Source organism: Paramisgurnus dabryanus, chromosome 15 (assembly GCF_030506205.2).
Source record: "Paramisgurnus dabryanus chromosome 15, PD_genome_1.1, whole genome shotgun sequence".
Taxonomy (NCBI): domain Eukaryota; kingdom Metazoa; phylum Chordata; class Actinopteri; order Cypriniformes; family Cobitidae; genus Paramisgurnus; species Paramisgurnus dabryanus.
In genome coordinates, this window is record NC_133351.1 from 7179120 (window position 1) to 7199422 (window position 20303).

Here is a 20303-nt window from a genome sequence, read left to right on the forward strand (position 1 = left end):
TAAATGCCAGTTTCTAAAAACATTTTGCAATATTAAAAAATCACATGGTTCTCATGGTTACTTTAATCTGAGCCTGTTGCACTTCAGAAACACAATGGTTGGTTTTTGTTTTCACAGCTTTAAAGTCAGGAAGCGCAGTGCAATTTAATACTGACTGAGTATACAGCGTTGTGTATTTGTTCAGTTTTTGTTGTTTGAAGATTAACAGCTGTTTCCTCTGATGTGAGCAGTAAATCTGTCACATTACAGTATTTCTGATATTACCAATTCATCCTTCAGTTAGAAAGTTTATGATTTCATTCACGACAAATGTTGCTTAAACTTTTCATGTTTGATTAGAAAACAATATTTGTTTTAACAGACATGCTTCCTGTTAAATGATCACTATGATGATGTGTGTACAGTAGATTCAGCTGTATTTATCCGATGAAGGTTGCTGCTATCTTTTGTGTAACATCATTCATCAGGAGGCTGTTATGTAAAGTACATACACTGTTATCATGCAGATTGAAGAATGAGAATGAAACTTGATAATATGATAATAACTGCAAAAATGAACCCAGAATACATATGTTTCGTGTTTTGACGTATGACTTATTTGATCAGAATGCTCCTCAAAAATGTAACAAATTTGCATTGTACCACTAAACTTTGTCAATTTACAGTTTGCCATCAAGATCGATGAAGCTGAGGACTGTCAGAGTGTTGATCAAGGGCTGACGGCAGCAGACAACAGGAATGAAATGCTTCAGAGATACAGTACTATTAGAAAAGGTAGGAGCTTTACGTTAAAATATCCAAAGCAGTGCATTCAAGGTACTGTACATTAGTGGCGGCTCGTGACTGCACATCTGAGGGGCGCTAATTCAAAATAAGTGTTCGGAGTGTCATGTGTGTGGTAGATACCGACCGATAAAGGATTTTGAAGGCCGATACCATTAGAAATGTTTGTTTGTTTGTTTGTTTGTTTTTATCCGATATTCCGATATATCGGCCGATATTCTTTTTTCAGAAACGCGGAACAAAACATTAACAGATTTCCCTAACATTAGTTATTTTTAGTTATTTATAAGTTTTAACTAAAATAATATGAGAATGCATTTTAAAAAGAAACTTGTTTCTTTTATTGTCAGAACAGAGGATCATCAAAATATTAAAGTTCTGATAAATAAAATGTATAAAAATACAAACTTAAGATATGAAACGTAAAGGCCTTTGAACAAAAACACAAAAACAACAACAACCAAATCAAAGTTACCAGTTTTAAAAGACTTGGTTCATAAATATAATTTTGAATAGGACTGGAGACAAATTCTGTTAAGTTTTGATAAATAACAACAACAGCAAAATATAAATTGCTGATCACTTGACTCAGGCAGTGGCTAGGCGCCTAAATCTGGACCCCACCAGCAGCTACTGGTTCAGAGCGCTCTGTCAAAAACACCAACAGTGAGGAAATCGAATGAAGTATATATTCATTTATCTGCCATTATGAATGCCGATACCGATAGTTTGGAAAATGCCTAATATCGGCCGATAATACCGGCCTGCCGATATATCGGTCGGGCTCTAGTGTGTGGTTTCTTTTTTCAAAATATGTGTTTGTTGCGTCATTTAAACCATGTGCACTGATGTGTTTTGTCAAAATAAGTGCCTGCTGCACATGAGTCAAAACCATTTATGATAAAAGAAACGCTCACATTCACAAAATACACGCAAGACACTCTCTTAACACTAAACTCTGATTACACATGAGATTATGTATCTGGCAAACGCGAGTGTCTCTTTTATCATAAACCCTTCAGACACGTCTGCAGCAGGCACTTATTTTGACAAGACACGTGATGCACACAGGATCTCTCGACAACAATTCAATCAACCAATCAGATTTCAGAAATAACCTTTTAAACTTACAACCAGGATTAGCTGCTACTATACCAATTCCCTCTGATTTTTAGGGTGTGCACTACAAAATTATTTTCAAGAAAAAAAATCTTAGTATTTTTTTCTTGTTTTCAGTAAAAATTTCTAAAAAATCTTAAATTTAGATGCTTTTTCTTGATGAGCAAAACGACCCAAGAAAATAAGTCTAGTTTATAGACCATAAATATCAAATTTAAGTGATTTTGTGCATAAAACAAGCAAAAAAATCTGCCAATGGGGTAAGCAAAAAATCTTGAACATGTCCTGTGCCCTGTCCCCAGGAATGCTGGAGAAGTCAATGCTGGTATTGAATAAAAGTCGTGAGCTGCTGGAGTTTATAAAGGACTTTCGATCTGAACAAGCCATGCGGTATGGTAAAGCTTCTCATGGGGCCTGGAACAGCGCTCGAAAGGTTGAAGGTTTAATGGAGATTCTGCAGGATAGGCGCAGACAAGTGGATCTTCATATGAGACAACAACAGCATGAGCGGGACATGATCTATCACATTTGCCAATGGGAGCAACAGGAAGAGGAAGTAAGTTACTTTTTGTTTATTGTGTCAGGTGCAATAACTTTTAGCTGCTTCTAGGGTTGAGTGAATTGCAACCAATGGCAGTCCACAGCTCACACTTTCCTTTACTCACTTCATTCACACGTTAAATTCTAGTCATTCGAGACATTCACGCAAAAATTCGCATCATGGGAGGGGATTTTGCGACTCCGCTCGCTTCCAGTAATCACGTCACTACTAGAGCAAGCTCTTGATTGGTTAACGCGGCGCAATTTTCCGCCAAAGTTCAGATTTTTCAACTTGCGCGTTGCCCTCAGCAACACTCAATTTGCGTCATTCGCGTGAACGAGGTGGATTCGCGTCTACCGTGACGCTTTAAATTAGTGATGGGCAGTCCGGCTCTTTCCATTGATTCGGCTCTTTCTGCTCAAGCTCCGGCTCTACATTTTAGTGATGGCAGTCCGGCTCTTTTCATAGATTCGGCTCTTCTGGCTCGGCTCCCTTAGAAGAGCCGGCTCCTCTGCCTGCGTCTCAAGATTCGGCTCTGCTCGTTCACTACAAAGAATCAGCTCTTAGAGCCGGCATTCGCGAACGACCCATCACTACTTTAAATGCCTTATTCGTGCCGCGAGACCTCCAGACGTGCGTAAACGCATCTTTGCGTTGACTTAACATTGAAATCACTCACGCTTGACGCCTCTACCGCGGCTGGTGTGAACGCAGCATTAAAGGTAAAACAAAGCTATTTAAAGTAAATGCTTAAAGAGCACCAATTATCCAATTCACGATTTTTCATTTTTCATTTGGTGTGTAAGTGTGTATTAGTACATTTAATTTTAATTAAGGGTTTTATCCTACTGTTTGTGAAGCACCTTGGGCAACGCCTGTTGTATTATGTGTGCTATATAAATAATAAAAAAAAAAGAAAGAAAAAAGTACATATCAATGATATGCAAAAGGTACATACCCCAATGTAAGCGATGAAAATCTCTTTTCTTGGACTACAACAAACACACGGATTGTAGGCAACAGTTTACTTCCTAGGATTGGTGATGTAGTAAAGACCGACATTATCATAATTCCTCCCGCTTTGGACTCACAGCCTGTAAGTTAACTCCTGTTAGCATTGCATTGTGAGCGAATCTTTTAAACATGGTAAGGAGCGTCACATTTCCGGCTGACGTCAGAGGTATTCAGGCCAATCACAACGTACACATTAGCTGGCCAGTCAGGGACACAGAGCTTTTCAAATCAATGTTTTTTTTTACAAAATCAGTGCGTTTCAAGAAGACAGGGATATCTGGAGCTACAAAAATGTACTGTATGTGGAAAATTATGTGTTTTTTAAACATAAACCATGCAAACACATTGTATTAAACCAAATACTCAAAATAACAATGTTTTTTTAAAAATGAAATAGGTGCACTTTAAATAAATGCTATTTAAGACTATTTAAGTGTGAAATGAAGTACATTAGGTTCACTCTTTTGCAAGCTATTCTGCAAAGTAGACTGTTTGTATGTGCTGGCTAGGGTTGGGTACCGAAAATCGGTGCCAATAGGGAACCGGTTCTAACGTAAACGGTAGTAACCAGACCGAATACGAATGAAAAATTCGGTGCCTGATTTCGGTTCCTGACTTTTCTTTACCGTCACCTGGTGTTCCGATATGAAGACTTCAGATGCAAAAGCCTCTAAAATGTCATCTGAGATTTTCTTATCAAATTATAATTTTATCAAGCTTGTATGTTTATGTTCAGTTATTTCACTTTAATGTCAATGAAAATTACATATTAATTGTCATTAAAGTGAAATTACTGATCCAAAATATATGAGCTTGATAAAAATGCTAATTTTAGAAGAAAATCTCAGATGGCATTTAGAGGCTTTTGCATGTGAAGTATATATATATATATATATTTTATAAAAAAAAAAGTTCCAGTAAATAAAAGTTGTTTTTTTTGACAACGTGTGTGCCTTTTTTTTCTAAAGTACCGATATAAGAACCGTTTAAGAACCAGAACCGTTTAAAAAATACAGAGTAGGTACTGGTATCGAATAAAACCCAACCGATACCCAACCCTAGTGCTGGCTGTCTGGTAACTGAAAAATATATTGTAAGACCTTGTTAAGCTGTAATTTATTTCCAAATCAAAGTGAAGTTAATTGTCAAGCAGATGAAACCCTGCAAATGGTGACCAAATAAAATTATAGCAGTCAAGTGTCTTTGGCCTTTCTCCAAAATGAGCATATATCTTCTCTTAATCTTAGACTTAGAGGAAAAGTAACAGTATGGGGTCTGTGCCAAACATTTTACCAAAGTCCACAGAAAACCTGCTATTATATATTAAATAGCTCGGTAATTAAATAATGCTGTGTAGTTAGTGGAAATTATCATTTGTATATGTACGTATTGGCACAAACTCTCGCTGTGCAAAGACATTTTGATGACCGACAGTCTTTAGAAAATGTTGAGCTAAAATAACTGGCCAACATACTTAAAATGCTGAGAGGTCACATCATGTACTTACTTTTAAAATCAGCTCTGTGGGAAACCATTTACTGCCCTCAGAGACAAGGAGTCTTTTACATCATAAACATTTTAAATCTGTTAAATTAAAGATTTTTTGATATTTACACAATTATAATGGTATATAATATGTATATATTATATATTGCATCATATTTATTTTTATATTTATTATTTTACTTTAATTTTATAATATAGAATATGTTAGACTTTTGGTGTTTCATTGTTTCTGTAATGCCTCTTATAATGCAATTTATAATATCTATGTATGTAATAACTGTGCTTTGTAAAGGTAACAAGGTGGTTTAACGAAAAGATGGCTTTGTTCCTGGAAAACAATCAGCTGGGTTCATCCCTGTCAGAAAATGAGGACTTATTTCAGGAATACAAAGAGTTTGAACAGAAAGTCAAGGTAGGATTGTGACACATTCATAGACATTCGACCCCCATACGGATATGGATTCTTTCTGATCAATGATTTGGGTTTCATATTCTCCTTTAGGACTGGGGTGTGCTGGTTGAAAAGCTACTACAGGAAGCATCTGAACTGCTTTCCATAAATAATTGCTCGGACCTTGAGCGTTTGTCTGAGAAGAGTGAGAAACTAAAAGCCTCGCATCGGCGGATCTTCAGTCTGATGATAACTCGTCTGTCTGATCTACAGGAGAGCAATGCCTTTTACAGGAGTGCTAATAAAGTACGTAATCCAGTAGCACACGCTGTGAATAAACTGCTTTGAATAGCTTAAGATCTTAGTATAGTTCACTTCTGTAATGTCTTCTGGTTAAAAACAGAAAGTTGTTTTTTCATTGGATGCACTGCCTCCTAGTGGAGTTGTATGCTGGTGTTTATTAGAGTGGCTTTAAAGAAGAGAGATCAATGAGTGATTTATGTTGTGTTTTTTATACAGTATTACATAACATTAATGTTTAATAAGACTGGGTTATAAATGGATAGCTATATTTACTACTTCGTGTTTATGCATTTTCTTTCAAATGATGGCCGGTCCACAACTGCATCATCAAAAATTTGTAAAAGAATATAGAAGTTGTGGAGCACAAAGTTTTCTGTAAAATAAGACAATTTTTATCAATTTATTCGAAAGTCTGTGGGCAGATGAGTCTTTTAAATTTAGGCATGCCCAATTCTGCAAAAAAAAATATTATACACTGCAAAAAAAAATGATTTTCAAGAAAAAAAAAATCTTAGTATTTTTGTCTTTTTTTAAATAAAAATATCTAAAAAATCTTAATTTAAGATGTTTTTTCTTGATGAGCAAAACGACCCAAGAAGATAAGTCTGTTTTTTTGACCAAAAATATCAAATTTAGGTGATTTTGTGTATAAAACAAGCAAAAAATCTGCAAATGGGGTATGCAAAAAAATATTGAACAGTTTTCTTAAACACTAAATTCAAGAAAAATGTGCTTACCCCATTGCCTGATTTTTTTTATACTATATTATAATATACTACAATTAACTATAGTTAATATTAAGGTATACTACATTATTTAATACAGTTTATCAAGTCACTGTAATTCATATTATGCAATACTGTAAGTATACTTTATTGAAGTAATAATTATAATATACTACAATTTACTATAGTAACAGTAATATTTACTATGTGTTTTTGGACTATAATTATTAAAATATCGTACAGTATGCTATAATTTACTATAGTAAATACTAAAGTATATTTTTTAATGCTGTCAAAAGATTAATCGCGAATATTTGCATACAAAATAAAAGTTTGTTTTTGCATAACATGTATGTATGCACTTTGTGTAATTATTTTGTATATATAAATACACATACACATGCATATATGTATTTAAGAAACATTTACATGTATATACATATTTATTTAGATTTTAATATATTTTATATTATATAAACAAAATTTTTCTTTAATGTATACATGTATGTGTTTTTTATATATAGATGATAATTAAACACAATACACACATAAATATATTATGCAAACACAAACTTTTATTTTGTATGCGATTAATCGCGATTAATCTTTTGACAGCCCTAATTTTTTTATGTGGGGAAGTGTGAAAGTCATCATGCTGGTATTTGAGTGAATGAATTAATACCCACAAAAATCTAATTTTTATAGTATCAGACATTTTAGATGAAAAAAGGATTTTATGGCAACAACACCCTGTATATTTTTTATTTGCAGGCATTTGAAGTGTTGGGAGGCATAGAGGTTGCCATTAAGGAGTTGAAGACTAAATCTCTGCCATTACCCGAGCTAGCCAAGAAACACGAAGAGTTTTCACGCAGTATAAAAGAAGCGTCCACAGAGCCTTTTCAGAGAGGTCAGGGGTTACTTCAGAAACTCAACCCACAAAGGTAAGAAGACAAAAAACTGATCCAGCACTGTGTTTAAAAATAATCCTTCGATATCTGTGGAGTGATAAAAGGATTGTGATGTTCTGTTTAGTATCAGACAATTCCAGGGCGCGCGCTCGCGTGCGTGCGTGTGTGTGTGTGTGTGTGCCTGGTAATTATCACGTTGTGGGGATCAATTGACCCCACAAAGATAGGAATACCAGAATTTTTGTGACCTTGTGGGGACATTTTGAGGTCCCTATGAGGAAACACGCTTATAAATCAAACAGAATGATGTTTATTGAAAATATAAGTTACAAAGAAAGTTTTCTGTGATTGGCGTTAGGGTTTGGGTTAGGGGAAGGGAATAGAATATACAGTTTGTATGGTATAAAATGCATTACGTCTATGGAAACCAGAATGTGTGTGTGTGTGTGTTTGTTAGTGTTGGAGGACTGCAGAGGATGCTGGGATACATCAAAGAAAGAGTGGATGTGCTGAACCAAGAGTGCCACGCACACAGGAAGCTAACAGACACAAGACAGCAGGTGATGTCATCATTTGAAGATGTTGTAGATAAGGTAAAGAAAATTATGTACTCATATTTTAATGTCACCTTTGTAACGCTTTCAATATTTTGGCCTGTTTATGTAAATGTGCCTGATTACAATTTACTAACAATACAGTTTACCTTAAAACTTTACAATAAAAGTTTTTTTTTTTTAGCTTTTTTTATATTTTCTCATGTTAGTTTAAGGGCTATTTCACCCAAAAATGAAAATTCTATCACAATTTTCTTTCCTTCAAGTTGTTACAAACCTGAATATAGTTCTTTGTTCTGCTAAACACAATAAAGATATTTGTAATCATTCAAGCAGGAAGCGGGACCACCATTGACATTCATAGAAGAAAAATACAACGCAGATGTCAATGGTGTTCAAAAACAGTTTGGTTACAAACCAGTGGTGGCCGGTGACTTCTTTTTTCGAAGACGCTCGATGCGAAGTTTGTCACAATATGTATGTAGCCCGTCGTGTGTGGTTTGTAATTTCAAATATGTGAACCAGTTTGCATCACGTGTTTTGTCAAAATAAGTGCATTTTGCAGACGCGTCTAAAGGGTTTATGATAAAAGAGACGCTCGCGTTTGCCAGATACTCTCATGATCTCGTGTGTTATCAGAGTTCACTGTAAAGGCAGTGTCTTGTGTGTATTTTGTGAACGTGGGCGTCTCTTTTATCATCAAATGTTTTGACGTGTGTGCAGAAGTCACTTATTTTAACAAAACACGTGATGCACATGGTTCACATGACACTCGGAACACTTATTTTGAATTTGCGGCCCTCTGAAGAGCAGGCACGAGCAGCCACTGTTACAAACATTGCTCAAAATATCTTTCTTTGTTTTCAGGTTTATAAAAACATGAGGGTAAGAAAATGATGACAGAATTTTCATTTTTGGGTAAACTATCCCTTTAATAGCAATACAATTGAATTGTGCATGTTAGTTTATTGTGTATTAAAGGTGCATTGGGTAACTTTAAGAAGGATCTCTGGACAGAAATGCAATATAATATACATAACTATATTATCAGTGGTATACAAAATAAACTGTATTGTTTCTTAGAATGAGCCGTTTTATATACATACACTGTGGATCCCCTTACGTGAAAGTCGCCATTTTGCGCCACCATGTTTCTTCAGTAGCCCTTTTTGGCATTTTGTGACTATGCTGTCTCAGACGATGACATGTGTGTCCTGTGGCGGCTACCATAGAATCATTATGCGTTTTGATAGGGATTGGTGAGCTGCAATCGGTTGCAATTCCCAGTCTCACCACTAGATGCCACTAAAATCTACACAGTGAACCTTTAACTAATGTTAAAGACGGTGTGTATGATCTCTGAAAGCCAATGTTGACATGTAAAAATCACCTAAACAAACACACCACTACCCCAATAGAATCTGGATTTTGTCGCACACATTTGCAACCCAGGCAACGATGTCATCTAGTAGACACGCTCATTTCTGCTGATGTGTGTTTTGGTAGTTGGCCCGACTCCCTTTTCCAAAGCGTTTTTCAAAAATCACGCACCCCTCCTTTAACAGTTACAGGAAATGCTGAAATTAACGTGAATTAAGATTAATAAATGCATAGCTAACATGAACTAACAATGAACCATACTATACAGTGATTATTAATGTTAAATACAACTATATTGTTACTTAATGAACTGGTGCTGCTGTAATACAAGGTCTTACACTATGTTGTCGATGTATTAAGTCTTGCTATTTTAACCCATATCATTTGGCTAATAATTTATCTGAAACCTGTGACTCTGCCAGGTCTCTACTTGGATCAAAAAAAGCCACAGTGTTCTCTCGGCTAATACAGAACCTGGTTCAACTTTACCTGAGGCTGAGGACATCCTTAACAAACATGTTGAGCTTCTCTCACAGTCTCAGGTGACTGCTTATTGTTATCTATACACAAATCTAGAATCAGTATAAACTACAATATAAACTTTTCACTGATTTATAAAAAAACAAAAGTTACATGACTTAACATGCACAATCTCATCTTGAGTCTGGTACTGTATTTTTCTTCTGAAGGATGTGATAAGAGAATCCGAGCCTATTGCTGGTTTTATAAAAGAGCTACGAGGGCTGGAATCCACCGAGACAGCCGAGTTGTCCAACAAAGCCTCGCTTTTGGCAGAGGAGATGAAAACGCTGGTCAGGAACATTTCATTACACGTTGAGAGTCTCAGACCGTATGTGGATTTCTTGCGCTGTGCTGATGAGGTCCGGTAATACTGATTGATATTTGTATATCGAAACCAATTTATGTTCTGCTACTCCAATGAGGATATTTCATGCGATGATACAGGTTGAGGAACGCATTAGGACTTTGCAGGAATGCTACAAGAACAAGCCAGAAGAAGAGGAGGAAAATGAAGGTGCAGGAGCATCCATGAAGGACATGCTGGATGTAAAGTGGCAGACGCTGCTGCAGAGGTTTTTTACCATGCAGGACCTGGGTAACAACTTCATCAACTCTTCTAACATGGTAGGAAACTTTGAATGCCGTTATGTTTCTGATGGAGGAATCTTGGAGTTGACCCGAGTTGTCATTCTTACTACCTGCAGGTCAGTGGCAACCTGAATCTGAACGTTAAAGAAGCAGGACATGTTGTAGAGAAATATATGGAGGCCCTGAGCAAGAAAAAATCTGAGTTGTCTGACTTGTGGACATCTTGGCAACTTCATTATAGTCAGATCAAATCTGTGAAAAAGCAGTGGAAAAGATTCAAGGATCAGGTCAAAAAGGTAACATCCTCAGTTAAATTAAACAACATGACATTGAATATTTTTGCATTTGGCAGATGTTTTTATCAAATGGATTTTATCAATATGTGTTTTGCCTAGAAATCATACCCACAACCAGTGCACCAACTGAGCAACAGGAACACAGGGCATTAAAACTGCATAGCATCTTTAGGTTATAATAACATTAAAAATTTAAATCCCTAATTTGTGTTCTAAAGATTTATTATAAAAACTGATTATTTTTTCCACAAAATGCAATAAATCCATGACAAGTTTTTTTTTTCAAAATGCTTTAAATCTATTGAATCAATATATAAATGTTCATTAAATTTTGCCATGTTATATTCTTTAGTTGATTAGTGGTATACACTGATTAAAAATAATAAACATTAATGCCATTAATCAAAACACTTTGACGATATTGTGTACTCCTAAGACGAGAATGTGTAAAGTATACTGTCCTAAATCTTTAATTGATTTGTAATACCTTTTATTGGTTGATGACACAAAGTTTATAAGAAAAGCAAGAAAACATGTTGTACATATCGGTTTCATCACTTATAAGAGCATTTAAAGAGAGTGCATCTGATTTAATTCAATAAAATTATTTTTTTGTTCACTTCCTGTAGGTTCTTCATGATTTAAGGTCAATGGAGGAGATCTTTGCTCCAGCATCAAAAGTTGATTTGGGGGGTGATGCTCACACTGTGTCTAAACTACAGGAGAACTTCAACTCGGCAAAGCCTCAGTTCCTTGTATAAGCAACTTTTTGTTGGCTCTGTCAGAAAATAAATGGTTAATAAATAATTCCTAGCTGTCACTGGGGTGATAACCTTTCAACTTTGCACCTAAAGGTTTTATATTAGCAGCTCAGAGGCTTAGGAAACACTCATATGAGGCACGGTTGTCTTGAGCCGCGCTCGATAGTGATGCCCAGGTTGGGTTTTTTCCAAACCGCAGGTCTCCCTTTTATGAAATTATTTGGGCAGCCCCGCAAACACGTAAACTGGCAAAAACATACGCTTATGAACCATAGAAACCAGCATGGTCATATTAAAAACAAAATAGGATAAACATTTTCAACATTTACAAAGCAGCGTTTGTATTCATTTCTACAGGAGAACTATAAATACCTCTACATTCAATTAAGCAGCTTGACCTTCTATTTTTTTATTATGTAAATTCCCCGCACCTCACCTTCATTTTCATTCTCTGTTTGTTTTGTTGTTGAGGCTGCCAGCGGGAGCTTCTTGGCACTTTTGTGACGTGAAGCCAAATGTTTGGGGATGCCACACAAGTTACGTTGCTATGTAGGCCTAAGTAACCTTATCAAAAAAACTAATAAAATATAAAAATATATATTTCTAGACATTTTATACAGGCTATAGGAAAATGCACGCAACATACATATTTTTTTATTTTATTTAGTCTTTTAATGACCCAACCCGGCCCGCAAATAAAGTGACAATTAGGTTTGGATAGTGTGCTCTTATTTGGTACCAAATGTACAGTGTACATAAATGGTATTAGGACCTTTTTAAAGGGCACTGCCCCAGTGACAGCTTGGGACCATTTTCTGACACTTTATGATCTGTATGATTTAAGCGATTTTACAACTAATCTGAGTTTTTTAAACCTTTCTAGCAACTAAATGCAGAAGTGGAATTCCTGGTTAAGACCTCGGAGCTGCTTGCATTAAAAGGAATACCGATCAAAGAGAAGAATGAGAAAGTTTCTGAGCTCCTGCAATTGCATCAGCGTGTCAGAGATAAGATGAGAGAGTATGAAACCGTTCTTAGCATGGCTGTCAAATTTCATCAGCTTTATCAAGAGGTAAAATTACATTTCCACCAGAACACTGTAACAAAAAAACTATCATAAAGGTGCTTCATAAAATGAACTATTTGTGGCTGGTTCCAAAAAGAACTTCCGAATAACCTTTCTGTTTTACAAAAGTTTATTTGTATAGGGAATACAAGTTCTTAAGACTATTTAAAGAAATGAAAGAAATAGTACTGGGGTACTTTCTGGACCAAAAATGCTTCTCCTATGGCATTGCTGTGAAGAACCCTTTTAGCACCTTTATTTTTAAAAGTGTAGATGACACACCGCATACTTTTATATTAACATTTTTTATGATTTCAGAATAAAATAAGTCATCAAAACTATGAAATGATGCACAAGAAAGTTGTGTAAATTACATGAACTCTTAAAAATAAAGCTGCTTTAAAGGTTCCACACAGCAATGCAATAGATGAACCATTTTTGGTTCCTCAGAGAACCATTCAGTCAAAGGTTCCTTAAAAAGACATTCCTAAAATAACCTCTTAAGAACACTTTTTTAACTAAAAATAACCTTTTGTGAAACAGAAAGGTCTTTCAGATAGAAATAAAGCACTTTTATTTTTAAAGGGGACATCTGAAAATCTGACTTTTTCCATATTTAAGTGCTATAATTGGGTCCCCAGTGCTTCTATCAACCTAGAAAATGTGAAAAAGATCAACCCATTAACTTAGTTTTGGTAAACCATTCTCTGCAAAAAGTGAAAAAATAGGTCATTGAAATTTGGCTCCACTTGTGATGTCAGAAGGGGATAATACCGCCCCTTAATCTGCACTATCCAACCACATCACTGTCATTTAGTGCAGAGATCAGCTCATTTGCATTTTAAAGGACACACCTAAAACTTCACATTTTTGCTCGCTCCTACAAAGTGGCAATTTTAACATGCTATAATAAATTACCTAGATGGTATTTTGAGCTAAAACTTCACATATGCACTCTGGAAACACCGAAGATTTATCTTAAAAAAGTCTTAAATGTCCCCTTTAAGAGTGTAGTGACCAAAACTGCTATACAGTACATACACAATTTTCAGTTTGTGAAAAAAATAGTTTGTGGGAAAAAAAAATCACAGATCCTTCTAAAATGATAATTATTATTTCAGCTGGATACTGTATTAAAAGCCGAACCAGTGGCTGTGTTTAATGACACCATCCAGGCCAGAACTCAACTGATTCAACATCAGGAGCGACAAAAGCACGTTCAGCATCTGTACACGCTCGCTCTCTCACTGGGTGCTGACATCACCAACACTGTACAGCAGTCGGTGCGTATTACAGGCATTGATTTTTAATATTGTATATAATTATTATGTGGTATGCATTCGATGAAGTTCTTTGTCTAACCTAGTATTCATTGTATAAAATAAGAAGTAAGCATTGTATAAAATACTTATATCGAAATGATCCTTTCTCCTCCTTTTCCATGTTCCCTTTCCAAGCGCCTGCTGGTGTTGTCAGTAGAGCGGTTATATGAGAAGCTAGAAAAGTTGGAAAGAGGAAGCACTAACTGGATCACAGAGGCAAACAAGTGTGAAGAGAGTTTAATGAGCAACGTCCACTGCTGCATCTATAAAGAAGAGATCAGTGAGGTGAGTAATAGGGCTGTGTAAAAATATCGATATTTTCCACGATAGTGTATCGATATTTCAATGACTAGTATCGGTATAAAACAAAAAACATCAAATCCCTCTGTGTGTGTCAAACGACCTTCTCCGCCGCTGCTGTAGTTGTCACTGTCCAGTTATTTGTCATATACGGCCATTCGGCCAATGTCTCAGAAGTTAACGGGAGTCAGAAAATAGCAGAAAATGTGAAAACGTCTGCAGCTTTCAAAGATGATGTGTGGAGGCAAAACGTTTTTAAAAAATCAGCTCTATTTTTTTATTCAATGATTCATTCAATTTACTCAATTTTTTAAGGTAAGTGGTTGCAATTCATTTATTTTAGCTTTTTTTAAACAAAAAAGTAAAATAAAATAAAATAAAAAGCTTTTGTTTAAATGTAGCTTAAATAAATGAATTGCAACCACTCACCTTAAAAAAATTGAGTAAATTGAATGAATCATTTTTTTTGTGTGTTTATGTAGAAAACAGTCAATCAAAAAAAGTACTTTAGCTGGGTTTTTTAGTGGCAGGATCGCATTTGCTTTTATTAAAAAAATATTAGTAATAATTCAGTGCAACCTATTTAATTTTCTATATATAATATATGGATGCCCTTCTGAAAAGGTAGCTGACCCACCAGTTAAAACCAGCTGACCCACCAGCTTGACCATGCTGAAAGACCATCTTGACCAGCTTAAATAGCTTTACCAGGCTGGGAGGACCATCTTAAAGCAGCTGCTTCCAACTTTAACCAGCTAAGACCAGCTCCCAGCCTAGTTTTAGATGGTGTAGCAAGCTACACCAATGTCTTTTAGCCTGGTCATGCTGGTGGATCAGCTGGTTTTTGCTGGTGGGTCACATTTTTACCAGGACACAATTTCCGTGTATTTTCCGTAATATGTGTGTGAAAAGGAAAAGGAAGTAAAATAAACAACAGCATGTTTTCTATTGCAAAGAGCTCTTTTATGTCAAAAGATCAATGAAAGGTTTTCCATGATATGGCATCATCAGCTATATAACAAAGGATTGTAGTTTAACCCCAATGTCTGTTGTTTATAAAGATTCCTGCACTCATTTTCCTGTCCACAGATCTGGGCTCAGCAACACGTGTGCTTCGCTTTGTGGCTCACTCTCATTGTTTCTCAAGCTGAATTATTTATAGCTTGACAGCCCTTGTTAAATTTAGTCTGTTGACGAGGTTTGTCTCTGCCTGCGGTGAGGAATTCTGCCATTTGTTCTCATCACTTCTGATAAGATGAAGGATTTCAGCCTTATCAAATACTTACTGCCCACCCCCACCACCAATCCACTAAATCCAAAAGTCAATCCTCAGGATAATACTGCAATACCCTCCAAGGGCATAGAAAATCAGGTTACTTATGTACAATACATAATTTCATGTATGTTTTCTTGTGTATTGACACACGGCCCGCAAATATGTTATAGTTAAACTTTATAGTACTCATATTTAGAATGTTTAACATAATATCTAAATACGAATCCCTCCCAGGGTTTGTTATAATTAAAATAAAATGATAGTCCTTGTCTCCCTCTAGTGGACTTTAATCTCAAGTTTCTTTTAAAAAAAGAACTTAAGAAAAATTATGCAGCAATTGCAACCAGTAAATGGTCCAAAATTGATCCCTAGATGTCACTGGGGCAGAACCCTTTCAAAAAATACACCTTTACACCTAAAGAATCCATATTAGTACCTCAGAAGTACATATTGGTACCAAAGAGTGCATATTAGTACCTCAGTGGTACATATCGGTACTAAATGTATACATACGTGTACCTAAATAGTACACATTAGAAAATGTTTAAAGGGTATTGCCCCAGTGATAGCTTGGGACCATTTTTCTATAATCGGAAACATTATGCAGATAGATTGTTTGATAGCATTCTTATCATTAAGCATTTGGCAAATGCTTTTATCTTGTCATTCAAATGATACATTTACCAGTTATATCATGCTTTTTCAAAACTTGACATATAAAAAATAAATGTGGATAGCATTGAACACATGAAGATCATGCTAATCTATAGGTTTACCAGTTTAGATTTCTATTTATTTCTCATGTAGATTAAAATCTAAAGCTTGTTAAATAGATATCCAAGTAACCTATGTCACAAAATGCCATGCTATTTTAATGCACAACTGCTGTCAGACTTTAAATACAGCAAGGAATTGATTTCTAAAAGTAGCTCTACTTAAACTCAGCACCGTCTGGCACAAGAGAGTCTGTCAATGTTGTAGTTTATATGAGAATTTGTAGTTAACTCTTTCTATACTTAAACCATAAATGGTGCATTTGTATAATATGTGACCCTGTCTGTAAATCCAGGCTAAAGTCTTATAATCAAATGATGAGATTAGGACTATCATTCAATTACTGATTTCGCATTTCAATCTTTGACATGATCTTACTCAGTCAATATCACAGATGTTCACAGAATATGTAGGATGAGTTTATGTAGTAAACAAAAATTACTTTAGCTGAGTTTTCACAGGCAGGGTCACATATTGCCAATTTTCTGCTGATTTATGTGCTTGTAGCATTTGAAAGATATTTGAAGAGGTCAGATGCCAATGCATCTAAACAGCACCTCCGTCAAAAATTAGATAATGATATTAACCAAATGCTCTTGTCACCTATTATACGTTCATCAAATACTTTCGCTTAAAATCCGCTTAATCTGGGCCTTCTCAGGTCATTCAGAAAAAAACGGTCAGATCCACTAAGATGGTTTAGCATCTGAGCTCTTTATTTGTTTGTCAAAGATCATTGTATTCTTAATAGAAACACATGGTTTACAGTTAAATTGTATAGGGCATGACTCAACATGACTTCTCATGTAATGCCCATGTCAGTCACCATATGTCATACAATTTAAGCTCCGCCCATGCAGTCATAAATATGCATGAGTAAACAATCTGACATTTTAGCTTGGACAGTTGCTGCTGTTCGTCTGCAAGAGTAACTCTGTTTCTCTCACCACCAAATCTCAAATTCACTGCTGCTGTCTACCGCTTAAAAAAGCTTTTATATATGCAACCAAATAGATATCAGTTCCATTGTAGCTACATTGGCTACTTTAAATTTAAATTTAAATGAGATTCAAAAGCAGGCTTTGGTCACTTTGTGCTTGCTGTTCAACTATGACGCAAAATATATTTAATAACATACTGTAACTGAGCTTTATTATGCTCAGAAATGGTTTAGTTTAGTCTGGAGTAAATCTCATCCCTGAACACAAGACTTTAAATTACAGCTGTGATAAGCCTATAGTAAATGTTAACCGAGGACAATTTCACTAAGTTGTTTAGATGCTCACCTTCACTATTAAGCCTTGTGAAACTAATACCCACTGTTAAAATGTCTGCTTATTAAACTTGTCTTGGTAATGTTTGCTATAAATCCACTCAAAAATGTATTGTGGAGCTTGTTTCCAACATATAGTTGTGCATTTAGGCTTGCTAGTGCATTACATTAAAAATATGTACCCTAGCTGTCACTGGGGAAGCACCCTTTAAAAAGGTCCAAATATGTACCAAATTGAGATACTAGTATGCATCTTTGACGTACTAATAAAAAGCTCTCTCTGAGGTACTTATATGAACTATTTAGGTTTTGAAAGGTACCGCCCCAGTGACAGCTGGAGTACATACTTTGACCATTTCTTCTGACCGTGTAGCAATATGTGTTCATTGAATAAATAAGAGTTGCAATTTTATTTATTTAATGTTTAAACCTTGAGGACATTGTAGAGACGATAATCATTCATCTTTAAAGTCCATCCACAATTGCTAGGATGCAGAGAGTGGTCAGACACTGGATTTTTGTCAAACCAGGCTGCTTTTTTCTAGCAAAATCTTTCATGTATGTTTAGCCTCATGATCTCTCGCTGGGTCCGTACATTTTTCTGGAGTTCAGTAGAAACTTCCCTCTACAGCCCTCTATTGGAAAAGTCCTGTAAGACCATTAGGAAAGCTTTATAACTGATACTGAAGGCTGGGCTGCAGCTGTCCTTAGGGTGAAACTTGAGCCGGTCATTACGAGACCTAACACCATTGCAAAAGCCCAACAGGGTGGACAGAAATGGATCTGCATTATAAATCATCCACTGGTCCAATCATGAATCCTTTTAAAATAATCCCCCTGGACTCAACCGTACCCCCTCTGTCCTCTGCTAGAGATCTTCGTCACATTAATGCACACTTAAGTGAGATATTTGGTAGATCATGACAAGGCGAAGAGTTAATGACAACTGTTTTTATTTTTATTTATTTTTATAAGATGTTTTTAAACATTCAGAGAAGTTCATTCAAAATTGAATTGTTATTATTTGCTTACCATAATAATCTGTCAACACTTCTTCATGCACTTTTTCATTATGACAGTTTATAGTGACTACATCTCATCTGAAAAGCATAAGCAAAGTACAATAATAGAAGAATACATTAATACTTGTTACTGTTTTATATTTTAAGTTTCCTAAAGTCACAAGCTTTGTGTAAGGCCAATATTTAAGTAATTAAATGATTCATTTTATTTGGCTTTCAATGTAATACATTTTATGCCCTTTTATGACATTTCTTTGCATCATCATTTTAATGACATTTTTTCTGGCTTTATTTTAGCTGAGGGAGTCCTTTAAGGATCTCAAAAAGAAAATCAACAATTTGAAATTCAACTACATTAAGAAAAATGAAAAGTTAAGAAATCTAAAGGCTGTGAAAAATCAGATCCAGCAAATTGAGATATACATAGAAAAGCTGCAGGTAAGAATGTCATTTTTATTTTATTTGTGCTAATTTTATTAATATTTCACTCAGCAATGACCAAATGACAGAGATACAGTAGGGTTTTGTCATGCATTTGGTGTAGACGGCCTAAACCTGCAGAAGATCTCCCTCTTTTACCTTTCTGCACAGTAAAAAATATGCAGCATTTTTGTGAAATCAGCATATATTTTATGTTACTTTAACTTAAAAAAATAAGTTAAACAATTTCAACTTAATTTTATAAGTAATTTCAACTTTTCAAAAGCCAAAACTTACAAGTAGGTTGAACTGACTTCCAAGTTATTTTAACTTTATGCTGCATTTTTTTTTACAATGTGTAAACCTATTTTTGTAACACTTTACAATAAGGTTGTAGTAGTAAACGTTAGTTAATGCAACTAACATGAGCAAACAAAAAATCTAGTTTGTCAGCATGTTTTAATTCTTGTTCTTGTTAGTTAATTTCAATTCATGTTAGTTCATGGTGCATTAATAAATATCAGCAGGTACAAGCTGGATTTTAATAATGTATCAAATAAACATGAACTAAGATTAATAAATGTTGTAGAAGTATTGTTCACTGTTAGTATACTGAATGGACTGGTTGTTAAAGACTTTCATGTACAAACATTAAAGGGGACATTTCACAAGACTTTTTTAAGATGTAAAATTTGGTGTCCCCAGAGTACGTGAAGTTCAAGCTCCAAATACCATCTAGATAATTTATTCTAGCATTAATAAAATTGCCACTTTGTAGGTGTAAGCAAAAATGTGCAGTTTTTGTTTGTGTCCTTTTAAATGCAAATGAGCTGATCTCTGTACTGTAAATGGCAGTGCTGTGGTTGGATAGTGCAGATTAAGGGGCGGTATTATCCCCTACTGACATCACAAGGGGAGCCAAATTTCAATTACTTATTTTTTCACATGCTTGCAGAGGTTGATAAAAACACTGGGGACCCAACTATAGCACTTAAACATAGAAAAAGTCTGATTTTCATGATATGTCCCCTTTAAAGAAATAAAGGTTCTAAAAAGAGTTTAGTGGTGATGCTAGAAGAACCATTTTTGGTTACTTGATTTCTTTCTAACCTTTTTATAATCTGAAGAACCGCATAGGCTAGAACCATGTAACCATCAGCCCGACAAAGAACCTTTTAGGAGCCTTTATTTTTAAGAGTGTATGAATAAAATAATACGTAGTGTCGTCTGTGTTTCAGGTTTTAAAGAAGAAGCTTCAAGCCTTTACTCAGAAGGTATCCAGCAGCTGTGAGAAGCATTTAATTGGCAACAGTCTCAGAGAGATAGAAGCTAACTCAAATGAGCTGCAGAGACAGGTGGGCGACTTTGACAGGACGGTGGAGGAATATAAACAGAACCTGGAAATGAATGTCAAGCTCCAGCAGGCTTTAGAAGAGGTGGGGATGCACAAGAAACA

General features: G+C 35.3%; 1 protein-coding gene across 1 annotated transcript in view; it reads left to right on the forward strand.

The window, feature by feature from the left end:
* ccdc141 (coiled-coil domain containing 141) overlaps nucleotides 1-20303 on the forward strand; it is a 44418-nt gene that overhangs the window by 11063 nt on the left and 13052 nt on the right. Inside the window, exons 4-19 of the mRNA XM_065252216.2 lie at nucleotides 666-774; nucleotides 2205-2458; nucleotides 5256-5375; nucleotides 5466-5660; nucleotides 7154-7326; nucleotides 7751-7886; nucleotides 9650-9769; nucleotides 9917-10108; nucleotides 10194-10373; nucleotides 10454-10633; nucleotides 11263-11388; nucleotides 12278-12466; nucleotides 13582-13743; nucleotides 13918-14067; nucleotides 18725-18865; nucleotides 20086-20283. Coding sequence (XP_065108288.1) covers nucleotides 666-774; nucleotides 2205-2458; nucleotides 5256-5375; nucleotides 5466-5660; nucleotides 7154-7326; nucleotides 7751-7886; nucleotides 9650-9769; nucleotides 9917-10108; nucleotides 10194-10373; nucleotides 10454-10633; nucleotides 11263-11388; nucleotides 12278-12466; nucleotides 13582-13743; nucleotides 13918-14067; nucleotides 18725-18865; nucleotides 20086-20283 — 2625 coding nt within the window. The remainder of the gene's footprint in view (nucleotides 1-665; nucleotides 775-2204; nucleotides 2459-5255; nucleotides 5376-5465; nucleotides 5661-7153; nucleotides 7327-7750; nucleotides 7887-9649; nucleotides 9770-9916; nucleotides 10109-10193; nucleotides 10374-10453; nucleotides 10634-11262; nucleotides 11389-12277; nucleotides 12467-13581; nucleotides 13744-13917; nucleotides 14068-18724; nucleotides 18866-20085; nucleotides 20284-20303) is intronic.